This window comes from Penicillium malachiteum (genome assembly GCF_028827825.1).
Source record: "Penicillium malachiteum strain IBT 17515 chromosome Unknown utg000003l:1.0-4950554.0:1.0-4952489.0, whole genome shotgun sequence".
Classification (NCBI taxonomy): domain Eukaryota; kingdom Fungi; phylum Ascomycota; class Eurotiomycetes; order Eurotiales; family Aspergillaceae; genus Penicillium; species Penicillium malachiteum.
In genome coordinates, this window is record NW_026643096.1 from 2,892,013 (window position 1) to 2,907,469 (window position 15,457).

At 46.4% G+C, this 15,457-nt stretch overlaps 4 protein-coding genes across 4 annotated transcripts; all 4 read right to left on the reverse strand.

Annotated features, from left to right (window-relative positions):
- Positions 1–611: 611 nt before the first annotated feature.
- N7483_007424 (telomere repeat binding factor family protein) lies at positions 612–3,532 on the reverse strand (the record flags this gene model as incomplete). Its single annotated transcript, XM_057090861.1, has 3 exons — positions 612–666; positions 726–3,126; positions 3,403–3,532. The coding sequence occupies 3 exons, from the start codon at positions 3,530–3,532 to the stop codon at positions 612–614; spliced, it is 2,586 nt and encodes an 861-aa protein (XP_056945602.1).
- A 660-nt stretch (positions 3,533–4,192) lies between these two features.
- On the reverse strand, positions 4,193–5,918 carry N7483_007425 (TMEM165/GDT1 family protein; the record flags this gene model as incomplete). Its single annotated transcript, XM_057090862.1, has 3 exons — positions 4,193–4,260; positions 4,329–5,241; positions 5,316–5,918. 3 exons carry the CDS (start codon positions 5,916–5,918, stop codon positions 4,193–4,195), a joined length of 1,584 nt encoding a protein of 527 aa, XP_056945603.1.
- A 665-nt stretch (positions 5,919–6,583) lies between these two features.
- Positions 6,584–8,522, reverse strand: N7483_007426 (isomerase YbhE; the record flags this gene model as incomplete). Its single annotated transcript, XM_057090863.1, has 3 exons — positions 6,584–7,519; positions 7,649–8,170; positions 8,418–8,522. The coding sequence occupies 3 exons, from the start codon at positions 8,520–8,522 to the stop codon at positions 6,584–6,586; spliced, it is 1,563 nt and encodes a 520-aa protein (XP_056945604.1).
- A 4,201-nt stretch (positions 8,523–12,723) lies between these two features.
- Positions 12,724–14,386, reverse strand: N7483_007427 (peroxidase family protein; the record flags this gene model as incomplete). The annotated part of the gene is made up of 7 exons (XM_057090864.1): positions 12,724–13,054; positions 13,110–13,284; positions 13,344–13,664; positions 13,726–13,875; positions 13,930–13,960; positions 14,014–14,132; positions 14,182–14,386. 7 exons carry the CDS (start codon positions 14,384–14,386, stop codon positions 12,724–12,726), a joined length of 1,332 nt encoding a protein of 443 aa, XP_056945605.1.
- Positions 14,387–15,457: the final 1,071 nt, after the last annotated feature.

Genomic DNA, 15,457 nt, shown 5'->3' on the forward strand with positions numbered 1-15,457 from the left:
CTAGTACCTTGAAGGTTAGCTGGATTGTTTGTACTGTATTGCCGATTCTTGTATCCTGTACTGCATAATGTCAATCTCTACTTCATTTTATCCGTTGACGGATAGATGGAGTGGTTTAATTGGTGGTGTTATACGTGGTGGACTCGCTGGCGAGTTCGATGGGTTGGGGCTTTATGGAACTTGAACTTGAACATTCTTTCGACATCAGTTCTAAGGTGGTAGATCCGGACCTTGGATTACATATAGTACTCCGAATGGACTTCGATATCCTCGGTAGATCTGTCGTTTCCTTGTTCGCTCTGTTGTAGATGCTGGGAGTCTTAGCATAAGGCTATAAATTTGTAGTGTAAGCAAACTTGAAGTAGTAAAGTGATCTTGTTTAAAGAGCTCTACAGGGAGACATGGCAATCGAAAGTGAAAATTCAATTGATTTAAAGTGAAAGAAAACCAAAAGAAAAGCAAGAACGGATGCGCCGTGTGGGTATAGAACGTATAGAACTTGGTTCAAACGCACGACGCCGTAAGAATAAAAAAAAGTATTAATACAAAAGAAGAAAAGAAAGAAAAAAAAAACCCCGAGAGGCCGTCGGTGGCCCCAAGAGCTCAACTGCTCACCACTTCAGCTTCGACACATTCTCAAAATTCCGTGGAAGCTGATCCCCACGCCTATAACACAAATTAGTATAAATACCATACACATACGGTAAAGTTGAGCTATCACTTACTTCTCAAAGCGGCGCCTCAGGACACGGGCCCGGTCCTTGATATCCGTTTGAGTGCGCTTCCGCGCAGTGAACGCCGGCCCACCATCAACCGCCGGACAAATTGAGTCCTGCTTTATGATTTCAGCCCAGCCCGTCCCATGCGCCGCGATCAAATGGATCAGGCGCTTGTCCTCTTCCTCGGTCCACTTGCCACCCCTCCGCCCGGACACATTCATATTCGCAGCATCGGGGGCATTCCGAGCAGCCCAGGAAGACTGCTTGGCCGGTTGAGAAGGTGCCGATGGGGAAGGCGCCGGGGGAGAAACGGGGGCCGAGGAGGAGGAACCCAGAGCTTGGGCACGGGCTGAGGCAACGACGGCATTGGTTCTGGTGGGTTGGGAGGTCTGGTTTGAGGTGTCCAGTTCGCCAGCCAGCTGGTCATCGGCTTCGTTGATCTCGGGTCGCTGTTCGCGAGGAGGATCGCGTCGCGGTGCTGGTTTCTTCGCTCGCTTTTCGGCCACGTTGATACGGCGGCTATCTGGTTCGAAGTCATCGCCAGATTCATCATCATCCTCCTCTTCGCGGCGGCGCTTCCGGGAAACGATTCTCTCAGTTTCCACTGGTCTTTGCACTGGTCTTTGCACTGGTCTCCGCTCTGCGCTTTGGCTTTCTACTTCATTGATTGGAGAGACCCGGGAAGCGTTGTTCTGACGGTCGAAGTAGGTAGACCGCAGAGGGGTTTGTTGCTGCTGGTCTGACTGCGATGCTCGACGGCTAGCCTGGGCACGAGGTGGGGAGACCGACCATTGACTGGGATGGTGGCTAATTTGGTTGGTGCGAGCGGATCCGGGAGGAGTGGTTGATTCTTCGGGCATCTCATCGAGATCAAAATCATAATCCGCCTGATTGATGAATGTTGTCTCGTCACCGATATCCGGTTCGGGAGCACTGTGTTCTTGTGCTGCGGATGATCCTGGCGCTGCGGAACTGGTCGCATAGCGGGATAATTCCGGTTGAATGTCTTCCATACGTTTCTTGAGACGAGCCATATTGTCCATACTAAGGAATCCCTTGAGGGACTTGCGTCGATTTGGATCTTTGGCTGTCGATGACTGGCCTTGGCTGGGAGTTGGCTGTCTGATGGATTTCTGGGCTTGAGGCTTGGGACTAGGGACTCTGGGTGGTGCAAAGGTTGGGGTTGATGTTTGTGCTGCAGGCGTTTGCTCAACTCGCTCAGTCAGCCCTTTTCTGGAATGGTGGACTACCGGTGACAAGGAGTCCGCCATTTCATGCCGATCAGGATGGGAGTCCGTAGATTCCGGTTCGAAAGAAGGTGTTGGGCCATCGTCGTTGATTCTCTTGATGATGATATCACTAATATCATCGAAATTCGCCTGTGTCTTGAGATCACGGCGAATCTCCCGATCGCGACTGTGTAGAAAGCGTGCAGCGCGCACAGAGAATCGTTTCCAGGGGAAGGAGGATTTCAGGCCCGAGGGATTAGGAGCACCATCATCGTCAAACATATCAAGTCTCAGCTCACCAATTCGATCAAGAACTGCATCGTGGAAGCGATCTGGAAGACATTTGTTCTCGTCTTGGAGAGCAATGGCCAAGGCAAAGCCTCGAAGCCAGCGGGAATCCAGTTCACGACCTTGATGGATAGAGTTATCGTAGAAGACAGACTGAAGCAAGGCCTTTGGATCGAAGTCCTTAGATCCTTGCAGCTTTTCAAATTCAGCGATGAAGTGTTGTGTCCGGATCTCAAGGGCAAGCTCAAATGTGGCCTTTTCAGCGCCACTAGATCCGGTAGAAGGATTGCTCGACAATTTATCGAGGAAAGGGGCAGGGTATTGAGAGTTGAGGGTATGGACCATCTGTCGAGCAGATTGGGATTCGGCGGTTGAGAGCAGGAGTTCATAAGCCAGTCGAGCACAGTTTGCATTGTGCAATGCAGGAGATGGACTCCATGCTGCTATGTCATCCTTGGCGGGGATGGAAGGAATCAAGCTCTGAATGTGCGGCACGTCAATAAAGGTTTCATGACTGAAATGATTCATTCTCTCCATGAGCTTGCGACAGGCGGTTTTTAGACGTCGGGTTTCTGGGCTCTTGGGATCTGCAGAGCGAAGACGTCTTGCTTCATTGACCATGTTGATTGGATCCTCATGACTGGATACCAGCATGATCATCAAAGTCGAAGCTACATGCTGAAGGTCTGGAAGCTCATCAACCATGAGAAGAGGATCATTGGGAACTTCATCATCATCAGACTCGTCAAGATGGTCTAGAAATGTGGTGCCTGAGATATTAGTGTGGCCCTCTGGGTTATTGGGCGATTCAGGAACAACTGGAGACCCATGCTTGGAGAGTGAAAATTGGCGGGAAGAGCTGGGTGTTTCTTCAGCTACCGAGCTCAACTCTGTAGAGGTTGATTAGTATACTTCATTCAGACCCAGTATGCATCAGACAAAATCATAAGCCCTCGAAACAGAAGAGATGGCAATGAAATGAGGTAGACACCACAAGGAAAACAACACAATTAGCCAATTCACCAAGAAACAAAGAATTCTTTGTTGGCCTGCAGAAGATATGCAAAACAATGCATAAATGAATGCAGTGAACTTGGGGAATATGCAAAATTTGAAATGAAAAATGCAAAAATGCAAATGAGAGCATATTAGAGGACAAAACTCACGTGAAGCAATAGCTTTTCCTTTGCCGGTAGCTCTAGAGCTTTTCAATGCAAGTTCAGGTTGATAGCTTGGTGGTTCCAACTCCCGACTCTGGCTTCTGGTCATTCGACGAGTGGGTGCGGCCCGTGACATCCTGGGCGGTGTGAGAGTTGCAGGGATATCAGCCAACGCGGTCAAAATTCGTAAAAAGGGTGATTTGGGCTTGAAAATTGAGGAAATTCAAGCCAAACCATGTGGCGGGATATTTTTTTAAAGAAAAATCAGTGCGAAATTCAAGGAGGGGAAGGGAAGGGATGCGGGTGTTGTGTTGTGGGAGGGAAGAGGGCGGTTGGGTTAGGAAGTCGGCTTAAGTGTTTTTCCACAATCAAAACATCCCAATTAGGCAATGACGGTAGGTTAGGCAGACGCATTAACTATTAATCCGATTTTGAAGGCATTAATAAGGCAGCATAAACCCCAACACCCGAAGCACCCTAACCACCTTAATCTTACGTAATCAAAACATCATCACACGTGACCTAACGTCAACTGGTCAGACTATTGACCCCTGAGTATCATTGATGCAGTGTGACAGCGATGCAAGCCTGAACTTAAGCTTAAAGGTTGAACTTGAAGTTGTGGAACATACTATCAACATCATAATTGAGTGCATCTGATCATTACGTTGATCAGGGACGCTATTATTCATTAGAACTAAAATCAATTGTATGTCACAGAACATTTCAACTTTTACATCGATGCAACCGCCAACTCGAATAACTACCAAAAGGGGTGTCTACCCATGCAAAATATTTAAAATGCCGCTTCAATGAGATAAATGATGCCGAAGAGAAGGAACGCTGCGGCACCACCCAGAGTGACTGATAAAATCCGTTAGTTGAGAAAATTGAACCTGGGACATGCGTCAATGATGAGGGAGAATACATACCGACACGCATGCTGACACGACCAGCAATCGCACGTCCACCGATGACGGCAGCAGCGGTACAAATACCATGACCAATTGTAGCTCCAACGGTCACCCACCAGTAATCCTGACCGGCTGCCATGGCAATAGTCGCAATCTGGCTTCGATCGCCCCATTCACCAAGGAAGGTCATGACAAAGGTCTGCACCCATGCGGGGCTCAAAAGAAGAGAGAATAGATTGCTGACGCCAGTCGTTAAATCGTTCAAGCGATGCCGAGGAGTAGGGGAGGAGCCACGCGACGAAGAAGAGGATACGCTCTCAGGAGGAGAAGGGAGACGGTTGTGCGAACCACGAGCCTTGGGGACACGACCAGCCTCCAAGGAGTGTGGAGTTACGGATGAGCGACGACGACCCATGCGCATCTGCTCCTGTTCTTTCTCCTCGAGCTCCATCTCAACTTCCCGCATCTCCTCTCCAACACCCTCGTCCGGGGACATTTCCCGACCCTCCTTGAACATCTTTGCACCGAAAATGAGAAACAGGATGGCTGCCATGAACTTCGTGAGGGACTTGGGAATAAGAGTCGGAACGGCGTGGCCGAGGACAGCGGAGAGAACGGTCATTGTGGCGAGGGCACAGAAGGCAGACGAGAATACAACCAGGCGGGGATGGCGCATTGCCATGAGTGCGGCGACGAGGAAGGTCTTGTCACCGATTTCAGACACGATGATCATGGTGAAGGCGAAAACGAGAGAATGGAGTCCATCGCTTTCCTCGGTGACTGCTTCCTCCTTGGTATAGGCGCTCGAAGAGCTGGGGTATGAGCTGGAGCCGGAAGCGCCTTTCTCAATAGCCAGACGATCTTTGTTGACTTGGGAAGCAGGCTTGGGATGAGGGATATCGTGGGGCTTTTCGGGGAGATCGGCGGGCTTCTAAAAAAAACATTAGTACTTTATACCATTCAAACGAGATGAAATGCAAACGAAGGAGCAGAAATTGCACATACCTCCAGCATGCCAAGGGTTCCAGCACCCTCAGCGGTACGACTGCCACTTGTAGTGCTGTCGCTGTCCGAGGGTAACTTTTGTGCCTCGCTGTGGGGAAGTGGTAGCGCTTCCTTGGGGGCACCCGGTACCTTCTCGGCGTTCCACTGATTCTCCTTTCCTTTCTCCGACACTCCACCCTCTGTACCTCGTGTGCCTTCTTTCGGACCCGTGCGGTTCGGGTCATCCATCACGCCACTGTTGGAATACGGGATCGCTTTCCCCTCCTGTGTGCCGAGGTGTTCGGAAGAAGAAATCTTGGTATCGAATTTTGTTGACATGAGATCAACATTGTTTGTGTCTTGGCTGCTCTTGCGATCTCTCTCTGCACTGGTTTCCACCCACGGCCCAGCGTGTGGCCTGCCATCCTTGCCATCTACAGGAACGTCCAGCGAACCTTTGGCGGAATTGGCACCTCCCAATGTATCGGCATCAGCGTAGCGAGAGTCAAGACTGGAGATTTCACGCGATGGATATCCAGAGGGCTGGGCAATCGGATTGATAGATGTCGCCGCAGTTGACAGTGCGGGAAGGAGCACAAGGAGCAAGGAGGATTGGAATTTCATGATGACTGCGCGGATGTGACCGCAAAACGAGTGATGGCGGCACTTCTATTCAAGGACTTGAAGGGAAATGGGCGAATTGTGCGAATTGTGTGAATCGGAAGATAATTGGAATGTAGTTTAGCAGGGTAGATGCCACGAATGCTAAGACGCAAAGGAAATGGTGTTTCGGGGGCACGCGAGCCACAGAAAAAAAAAGACGAATGTAAATAGGCAACTCCCAGAGGAGTATGCAGTATTAAAATTGAGGAATACCTCTTAATAAGAACGAGAAAGAAGGACGGCACGGAAGTTGAAGTTCAAGTTGTTGATTGATCTCTTTGCTTCAACGCAAAGGGGGCGCCACATCACGTGATTCTCCACCCGCAAGCGGAGATTATATGGACGCGTGTTGATTCGTCCTTCATCTCTCTCTGATTGACCACTATAAGGAGTATATAAGGACTTCATTCCCAAATCGATTCTCCATCAGCAGGTCACCCTTCTGATTGTGGCCAGGACCTTAAAGCGGTGGGTGAGAAGTGGTGGATGGTAATCAAGTATGATTGCTACTGGAAATGGCAGTTCTGTGGATGGAATCTTGAAAGATTCTATATTTCAACTAGCATCATCGACTGAAGGATCTACAAATGATGCTCAACATTTTGTCCTGGGCCATGCTCATCAAACTAATTATTCACCTTGTCATTCCAGAGAACACCCCACATCTCACCATCCAGATCAAGGTACGCCACTTGTTCCTTGAACAACCCGCTTCCTAGGTCTCTCTCAAGAATACTGATTCGCTGTCCCAGCTGAACGCCAACAGCTGCAAGATCGCCAGCCGTGTTAAGGTCATACGTCTGAGCAACATAACCACCTGCTGAAGCGGCTTGAACAAAATCAAGTTTACCCTGAAGGTCGTATCGAATCCTGAACGTAGACATCGAATCCGATTTCCCGCTTGGGGGATATTGAGTCACAGTGCCATTAAAACGCTCATCACGACGATTGCTCACAATCAAGAAGTTCCCATCAGGACTTAGTCTCAATTCACCGGTAATTCCCTTGCCAGTCGTATATGGCTTAGGGACGCCGGGTTCTAGCGACGAATAAGTGCCATTGGGAAGCGGTACGAAGTCGATGCCTCCACGGTTAGGCAGATACTTCACACGGTAAGCGGTGATGGTTCCTGCGATCTCAGCACCGAGATAGAACACATAATCCGACTTGCCATCAGCGAACCGGATTGGTTCTTGTGTGAAAACACCGTGTCGAGGCCCAGAGCCCGGGGTAGCGTTGAGTGCCTTTCGCTCGTCAAGTAAGAGCGTATCATCGTCGATGGCATAAATCCGCACTTTGTCGGCTCCAAGATCAACAGCCAGCACGTACTGCTCCAGAGGGTCGGTCCGAGTTTCATGGATATGTGGAGCCGCCTGTCGTGCTCCTGCAGGTCCTTCCTTGGACATCGTGTAGGTAAATGTTTGAAGTGGCTTTATTTTTCCATTTGGATCGGTGATGTCGTAGGTTTGCAAAGCGCTGCTTGTATAATGTGCCACTGCAAGAGCTTTACCGTTGGCGTAAAAGCCAGCGTAAGCACCATCGAGAAGACACTCAATGCGTATCTCCTGTTTTCAAGATCCATAGACTGCCATGTCCACCACATACGATCCACTTGTGCGTGATGCTGGAATAAATCAGTAAAGCCTCTTACGGCTCCATAGATTTGTATAAAAATGGAATGGAAGTCTCACCAGGAAGAACACAGGATCAGTCGGACTTGTAAACAGATCCGCTCCATCGCCGCCCATAGCAACATGTCCTCCACCATGGGGCCCGTAATGTGCATCTCCTTCCGGGGTCGACAAAATATTCTGAAAGTCACTAATCGTAGGTTGCGACAGGAGCTGCTCAATATCGCTGTAATTATTATTCAGTCGGAGCGAGTCATCATCCAAAGCACGCTGGAAACAATTCGGGCTATAATCGAAGGACCAGCTGGGGATGCTGCCATTGCCGTTATTCTCGATATTGTCCATGATGATATCATTCGAGAAGTAACGGAAGGTGGCCGTGTAGTTTGAGAAAGGTCCTTTGTAGACACATAAGTCGTTTCCTCTTCCATTGCTACCCAATGAGTATGGACCGCCGTCAAAAATAGTGGAATCCTCCAGTCCATCTTTCACGTATGCAGGCCAGTCCCAGTATGACTGAACTCCTTTGTAACCACACTCATCTCGAAGGGCATTCTCATAAAGCCAGACGTATCCACGGTGCTAAGGTAGGAAGATGGCGTCTAGGTGAATGATAAATGTATAGTTTATGTGTGTGGCTACAAAATCGGCATAGCGGTTCTTAGCCCCAGGGTATTCCGTGTTGTTCAGTTGGGATGGAAGATTCTGGAGACAGGTCACCGCATCACTGTAGGCCACACGTTCAGGTGGACTCATGCTTGACCTTCATAAGATGGTTAGCTTATAAGTAGTGGAAAGAATTCTGGGGCTGGTACCATTCTTTCCGCACCATCACGTTCTCCGGTGTACGTGGCGGTCGACTCGGAGCTGCAGAGCCCAGTAAACTCAAAGCGAGGACGCCGAAAAGAGTCCATGGTGAGACGTTAGGTACCATGATGACCAATGGATGAGAAGAGGAAACTTTGGAGCTTGAAGTGAGGGATATTCTGATGCCTTTTGTATAGAGATTGGTCGGTCATATTGAGTTGTTATCCCGAATCTTAGTCTGTCAAACCGGTGAATTTGCTAAATTCATATTTTCTACCTTTGCTGCCAACACTAGTGCTTACTTGAATAGATCTGATGTCTTACTGAAAGCGTCATAGTGAGAACTTGAAGAATTCCTGCACATGCACCCCGCTCGGGTCATTTGGCCAAGAACTTGAACACAGCCTAATATTGCTTAGCATTATTCAGTGAAGAATAGAGAGCACTAATATAATTTTACGCCACGAATTTCCGATCCTGATGAATTTGAAGCTACAGATCCCAGCTTAAAGGTAAAAAAACAAGCACTACAAATTCGGGGTGACTATCTACCAGTGTGATAACTTCCCAAGAAGGCAGCATAACTCATCCGGGTGCGGAGGAGCTACGAATTTACGACATTATATCGGCCCTATTATGGGTGGTGAATCGAGCAAAAAACCGAATATCTCTCATGAAATTCAGTGTCGCCCCAAAGGTTCAAGTTTCTGTTCGGTTGATCTTCAAGTGAGAGCCAGATAATGTGGGGTGCATATGTGCGAGGTATGGGGAACGATCGGCTATGAGATTGAGAGAACATGGACAGATACTTCCGGCCAAAGTCGACGTCACGAAGTAAGTTGAGATTAGTCTATATAGAAACAAGAATTCAGAAGATCAAGCTATTCTACTTGAGAGCTTTGGTAGAGTACTTCGGATGAATCATCTAGTCAACTTGAACATTTAAAGTATATATTATAACATGTCACAAGTCGCAAAGAACTACTACTTCCAAACCTCGAAATGACAGGGATTTATGCACATGCAGGGATCGGAAGTTATTAATGGAGAATCGGAGGTTAAACACTCATTCCTACCTGGTAGATATACACCCGATGGATTGGCATCGTTGCAGGCCTCTTCCCGAACATTTGAAGGTTCACTCTACTACATAAGCATAATTCCGTCCAGTTTCTCCTAGCTTGAAATTTCCGAGTCTATGTATTAATCAAAATCGGAATCTTAACATTTGAATGTATTGGGCTCTGAGTCTCTCCAGACGTCTTCGTGAATCTCTTTGATCCCTTTCCACGCTTTGTTTTATTCATAGTAATGACTGCATGGGCTGTAACCTTGGAAAATACTTGAAACATGATATTCTTAGTACCTAGTAAAGAGGGGAACCGTTAGGCAGTGTACTCTCAGGTACACGGGTCGATCCAGCTCAACTGACCAAAACACACATCTGAATGCTAACACGTAAGACAACAAGGACTGGACCAACTCATCCCGACCCGCTGGAAGGGAAAAAGGAGATAATATTCAGCTATAGGATGAGCAGAGGCCTTATAGTATGGACAGGGCGGTAAGGACAGAACAAAACAGAACGGCAGAACAGAACAAGTGACAATACCAGTACCTGGGAGACATACTTCCCCACTACACTAGGTAGTTCTTTGTAGTCATTGTGGACTATGCAATACTTGAAAATTGTATATTCAATGGATTATTGCTCTTTCCTATTGTTCAAATGTTCCTCAACAAAGAATTATTGCCACCACCAGTTGACCATATTGTTATGCCTTGCTACTCCTTTTTGTCCAATGTTTGCCAATCTCAACTTAATGATTTTCTGCAGAGAATGGCTTTGGCTGAATGTACAAGCCAGAGATTTTCATTATGGTGGATAGGAATCCTAATTTATGTGAGCGCTTTGAAATGATTCATCGCTAGACCTTACATTAGAAACTCTTAGTAGTATTCATGGGCTATAAGTAGTGTTTAACCATAATTAGATTTCTTCTTTGATCATCTAGGTACAATTCAAGTTAAAAATAGTATCTTCTCAATCTTAATATAAGCCCATAATGACTATTTAACTACCCATTGAGTCCACCCATCGAGTCTCCTAACATCTCAATATTGATGTCAACAACGTTCGGTATCATTTGAAATGCTGCAACTTGAACTTCAAGGTCTCGACCCGTGGACATCAGATCATATCAACACTCAGTCCTATTAATCTGGGTAGAATTTACAACATTCAAGTTTTAAATAACACGAAATCGCATTGCAAGATGGAACAGCCACCTCAACCTGAACAGGAGCGATACCAAGTACCACTGAAAGGAGTGGCAAATAGGGCCCGGCGTGGCGCGTTCCGACATTACCACGTCGCGAAGAGTTTGAAGTTTTCGATGATCTTTGTATCAAAAAGAAGGAAGAGAAGCTATTCATGAGATCGCTTGTTAGGGAGGTGTATCAAAACTTTTTAGAAGCTGAACCAGAGTGGAAAACGAAGTGTATATTTTTACGTTCTTCCGAACATGAAAAACTTTTGATCCATTTGCGAGAGGCAGTGGATAGACACGGACTTCCAGCATGTATTTTCGACTCGGACAATGGAGTAGACCACGAAACTATCTCACATAGCCTTTGGCGCTGTCTCTGGATGCACGCCAAAGTTCTACATGAAGAGCTAGCAGGAGTACCATACCCCGGACCAAAAGCGGGAGATGTTGAGAAGATGAAAAACTACCTTTGCCGATTTGATTGACGATGTCAGCGATGATGAGAATCAACTTGAGCAAAAGGTCGCTAAACCTCGGGAGGGAACGAAATATACGAAAATTCCCCGAGGTAGACGATACAAGGACTTTGATAGCTTGCAGTCACTCGGATTCTCAACACTCCCACTTGAGTCTACACCACAGAGACCTACGACCTAGACTTTTACAAGGGAGACGCGTTTAAATGAAGATGGTGAAGCTCGAAATCCGTATGAAGTTGTGACTAAGCGTCGCAAGATTGAGGATCAACCCAAAGGTGGCATGGGGCGATTGCTTCAGCGAGTAAAAGCAGGAAATAAGATGTGGCAGAGGGAAAAGCGAGATAAATTTCCTGTTGGAGTTTATGGAGGTGTTCCTCGATATTTGCCTGAAGACCTCACTGAACCAAATGTAACTGACTCAGATGTGTCTATGTTAGACGCAGACTTCGATCAAGTCTCTGACTAGCCCGAGCCCGGTGAAGAACAATCTGACATCGAATATTATGGTCAAGAGCCAATTTTAGACATACTAAAATCATACCCCAGCATGTTGAAGCTTTTTCTATCTCAGGCTTTGAGTCGTTTTTTCTAGTATTCAGGTGCATGTGGAATCAACGACTCGGAGTTTAGTATGGGTTCAAGTTTCTTTGAATAATTTTTTTTGATGCTAGCCCGGCTTTTGTCAAGGTTGATCGAGTCATAATTTATGTATTTATTCACGTATACACGCATCATTCAATTTTCTGTGTATTACTAGCGGTATCTACAACTCAAACCACTCCCAGGTGGCCTTGAATTATTGAAATTGAATACTCCTATTTATAATTGCTTCCTGAGTTGGAGGCTGATTCCCTTAGAACTATCGTACAACGACTGGAGGAACAAAGAGGGCAACAAGGGGAGCCTGCCTAACGATTCAAGAAATAAAAAAATAAAAACATACAACAGTCAGGATTCGCATGTGGTCACCCACCATACTACTAACTGACCGGCGTGTGGCTTAAGTACGGCTGAGCGGACGGGAAGCCCTGTTCTCCACACCCTGTGGTCGTATGTAATTGAAACCTACAAATAGTAGGTTATATAGAGCAAGCCAAGAGAGGAGAAAGAATTGGATGGATTCCGGGCCCATGGCTTCTCGCGGCCGAGTACGCACCTTTAGTCACTCGGTCTCAGTCAGCGGCACTCTCCACATCAGCAACCTGGCTATTTACCTTTCCCGTGGCAGAGATTACGCCCTTAGCTATCGCTACCGGCAAGGTAATTATATGAACTGGAATGCAATATGAAGTCCTCTGATATGAGAACCGAAGACTACTCACCGGGCAGAGGTAGTATAATCCAAGTCCAATATTGAATGATATAGATTTGATACTAAAAATCAAGTAATGAATTCAGAGAGACGCTGGAGTTCTGAGTTCATATCAAATAATGAACAAAGCCCGTCGTCTTTAAAAGGTAGAGAGCTGTAGTAGAATCAATGACGAAAGGAGATATCAAAAATCATGATATTAAATATTTCGGTCTGAACCAAAATGTGGAGAAGCGGCCAGGCTATCAGAGAAAATCACTCTCTGCCTCAAAAGGAACTTCCACTTTTCAAAGCGCCCGGGAAATCATTCTGTAACGCCTCCCAGAAAGGAGTTCCATCAATTTGGAGATCTTCAAAGGCTGGGCAGGTAAGATTCAACACAGGAACAGCAAGGATGTTAGTGATGAACTCTAGCGGTTCAGCCACTGTCTTGTACAAATCATCGAGCCCATTTGGACTAGCAAACTTCAGTACCTCAAAGACAAAACACAACAAGTTGTTGCCCTCTAGGAGAGTTGTCGGGTTGAGGACACCGCCTGTTAGGTCTGCTGGGTCAACTCCGGCGAAGCTGTTCACTGTGCCAGTGTTTCCTCCGATGCTGAATTCAATGAGCCTCGAAATTGTGGGAGTTGAGAATTAAGAAAGTTCCTTACCTGCCAAGCTCTGGGTACTTCAAAATCCAATCAATAGTATCCAAGTTCAATTGGATGAGACCGTAGTCCACAGGAGTCCTGTACCAATTTTCGGGGATTCTCTCCCAACCTTCGCGGTAAGTGAGATTACCCTCTTCGCCATAAATGCCGTAGAAATCCCGAATGTGATTCTTGGCTAGAAAAGAGTTAGTAAAATTCTATGTAGGAGAAACTATCATATGACTCATTACTTACTCAAAACTCCTTCCGGATTTTCATGGGTGTGGTTTCGGAACATGCGAGCAGCGAAGAGATAACCGGCATTACGGGCAATGAGACCGGTTACAGGTCCATAGTAAAAATTGGGATTCGTTTGAATGCTTTCCTCAAAGCGGATCTTGGCGCGCTTTGCCATGAGATCCATGTCAAAGGTACCATTGGTGGACATGTTGTACCAAGCCATGAATTTGTTCATGTTCAAAGCGTGGTTATTTCCCGTAATGTAGAGATCGTCGCGCGTATTGGAAGAATCAGCTTCGATGAAATTGTGAGAGCCATCAAGGCCACGAGGTTCGCCTGTGAACAGATGTCAGTAAATATAAGGCTATATCCTGATTCCAAGCACAGAAAATCTCACCAAGCAGACCTCCCAGATTATCAAGGAGGTTGTTGACCCCGGTGTCGCGTCCTCCGATAGAAAAGCTGGGATCCAAAGATAGTGGGTTGCCAGTCCAGACAGTGCCCATGATTGCAAGAACTGTGGCTAGATCCACTCCCATGCCATACACTGCCAATATTTGAATTAGCATGTCATAAGTTCAACATTATGATCAAATTGTACCTTCATTGATCGCAATTATGACATTGGCAAACTGAGTCGATTAGCAGGTGTTCACGCGCGTTGTACTAGTAATTGTTGACTCACTGATACAACGCCATTTCGAGGGATATATCCATGATTTGCCAGCGCGTTGAGACCGGGACAAGGGCCACGTTGATCTCCGTTTTCGAAGTTGGGCGGTTGGAATTCATGCTCTCCAGTGACTAGACCATTTATTAATATCACGAAAATGAGCATGAATTCTTCACTTACTGTCAATCGGGGTATTCATGTCACTAAAGAGAAACCGCTTGTCATGTTTTGAAGCTTCCTGAGGCTGTCCATTCGAATATGGGCATCGTTTGTGCAAGTTCCTGCGGTCACGACCGACATGAAAGCTCCCTGTATCGGGGAAACCCAACGCAATGCCAGAGAAGGCTAATGACAAGAAGAGCTGTCCTACTCCAAGAAGACGCATGATTGGGACAGAAAGAAACAAAAGCAAATATTATATTATATCCGCAAAGATGGAGTGAAAAGAATGACAACTTGAACCCAAACGAATGAATAGTTCACTGTAGTCTAAGAACAATTCACGTCAAACCAAAATAATGTACATATGCCGCTTAATTACATCCCCTGAGAGATCTTCAGATCTTCGGCATATGAAAAATCAAATCAAGCTCACCTGAATGGTCGGCAAATTCCCGACCAACATTGTATGGATACGTATTGTGCACTGATGAAGCTTGTAAATGAGATGCTCCACTTATGGGAAGAAAGCACCGGCCAACTGGTCTGAATACCGCTTTTCTAGAAAAGGATATCGCAGGAAAATCCTTTCTTGCCCCTGACCCCTGAAAAGAGAATCGAAATTTCTATTCAAAAAAACATATTAGTCTCTTCATTCGCAGAAAAATTGATCCAAGTGGCTGTATTAGACTCGCGTGATGTTGATCACGTCTGCTTGGGGGAAATTCTCCCCGTGCCCCGCATCGTCTCGGATCTAACCCAGTTGATTGACAGCGCTGATCAGGTTCAGAAGTAGAAATTTTGAGTGGATCTCTAGAATACAGAGAGAAAACAACGTTTAATACACATCAAAGTATATTCGGTCAGAATGGAAGGAGTTTAATAAGTGGAGAAGATGTTAAGAGACTAAGGATTAAGCGATAACGCCTCAAAACCACTCCTAGGTCATTTCCGTGTGGGTAGCCAGCCTCGTGGAGACGACTAAGATCAAAGAAGAGATGAACTGTGAATTAAAAAGTATAACTTCATGAAAAATACTGATTTCACAGTGGGACAAAGGGTCCAAGTCCCCAATGCCGATCAGGATCAGCCACGAGAATTGGCAGGTGGATCCGCGTCTAGTTTTGTTATTTTACCGGTCTGAATCCTTAAACGGCACAAATAAGCCACAAAGTCGAAGGAGCAGGATTTGGCGGGGACAAAAAAGTGGACGTTTCGTATAGAATGTAGATCTTAATTCGTGTATCCCGATGTTTGGAGAATATGCTAACTATAGTGGCTTCGAGTCATCATTCAA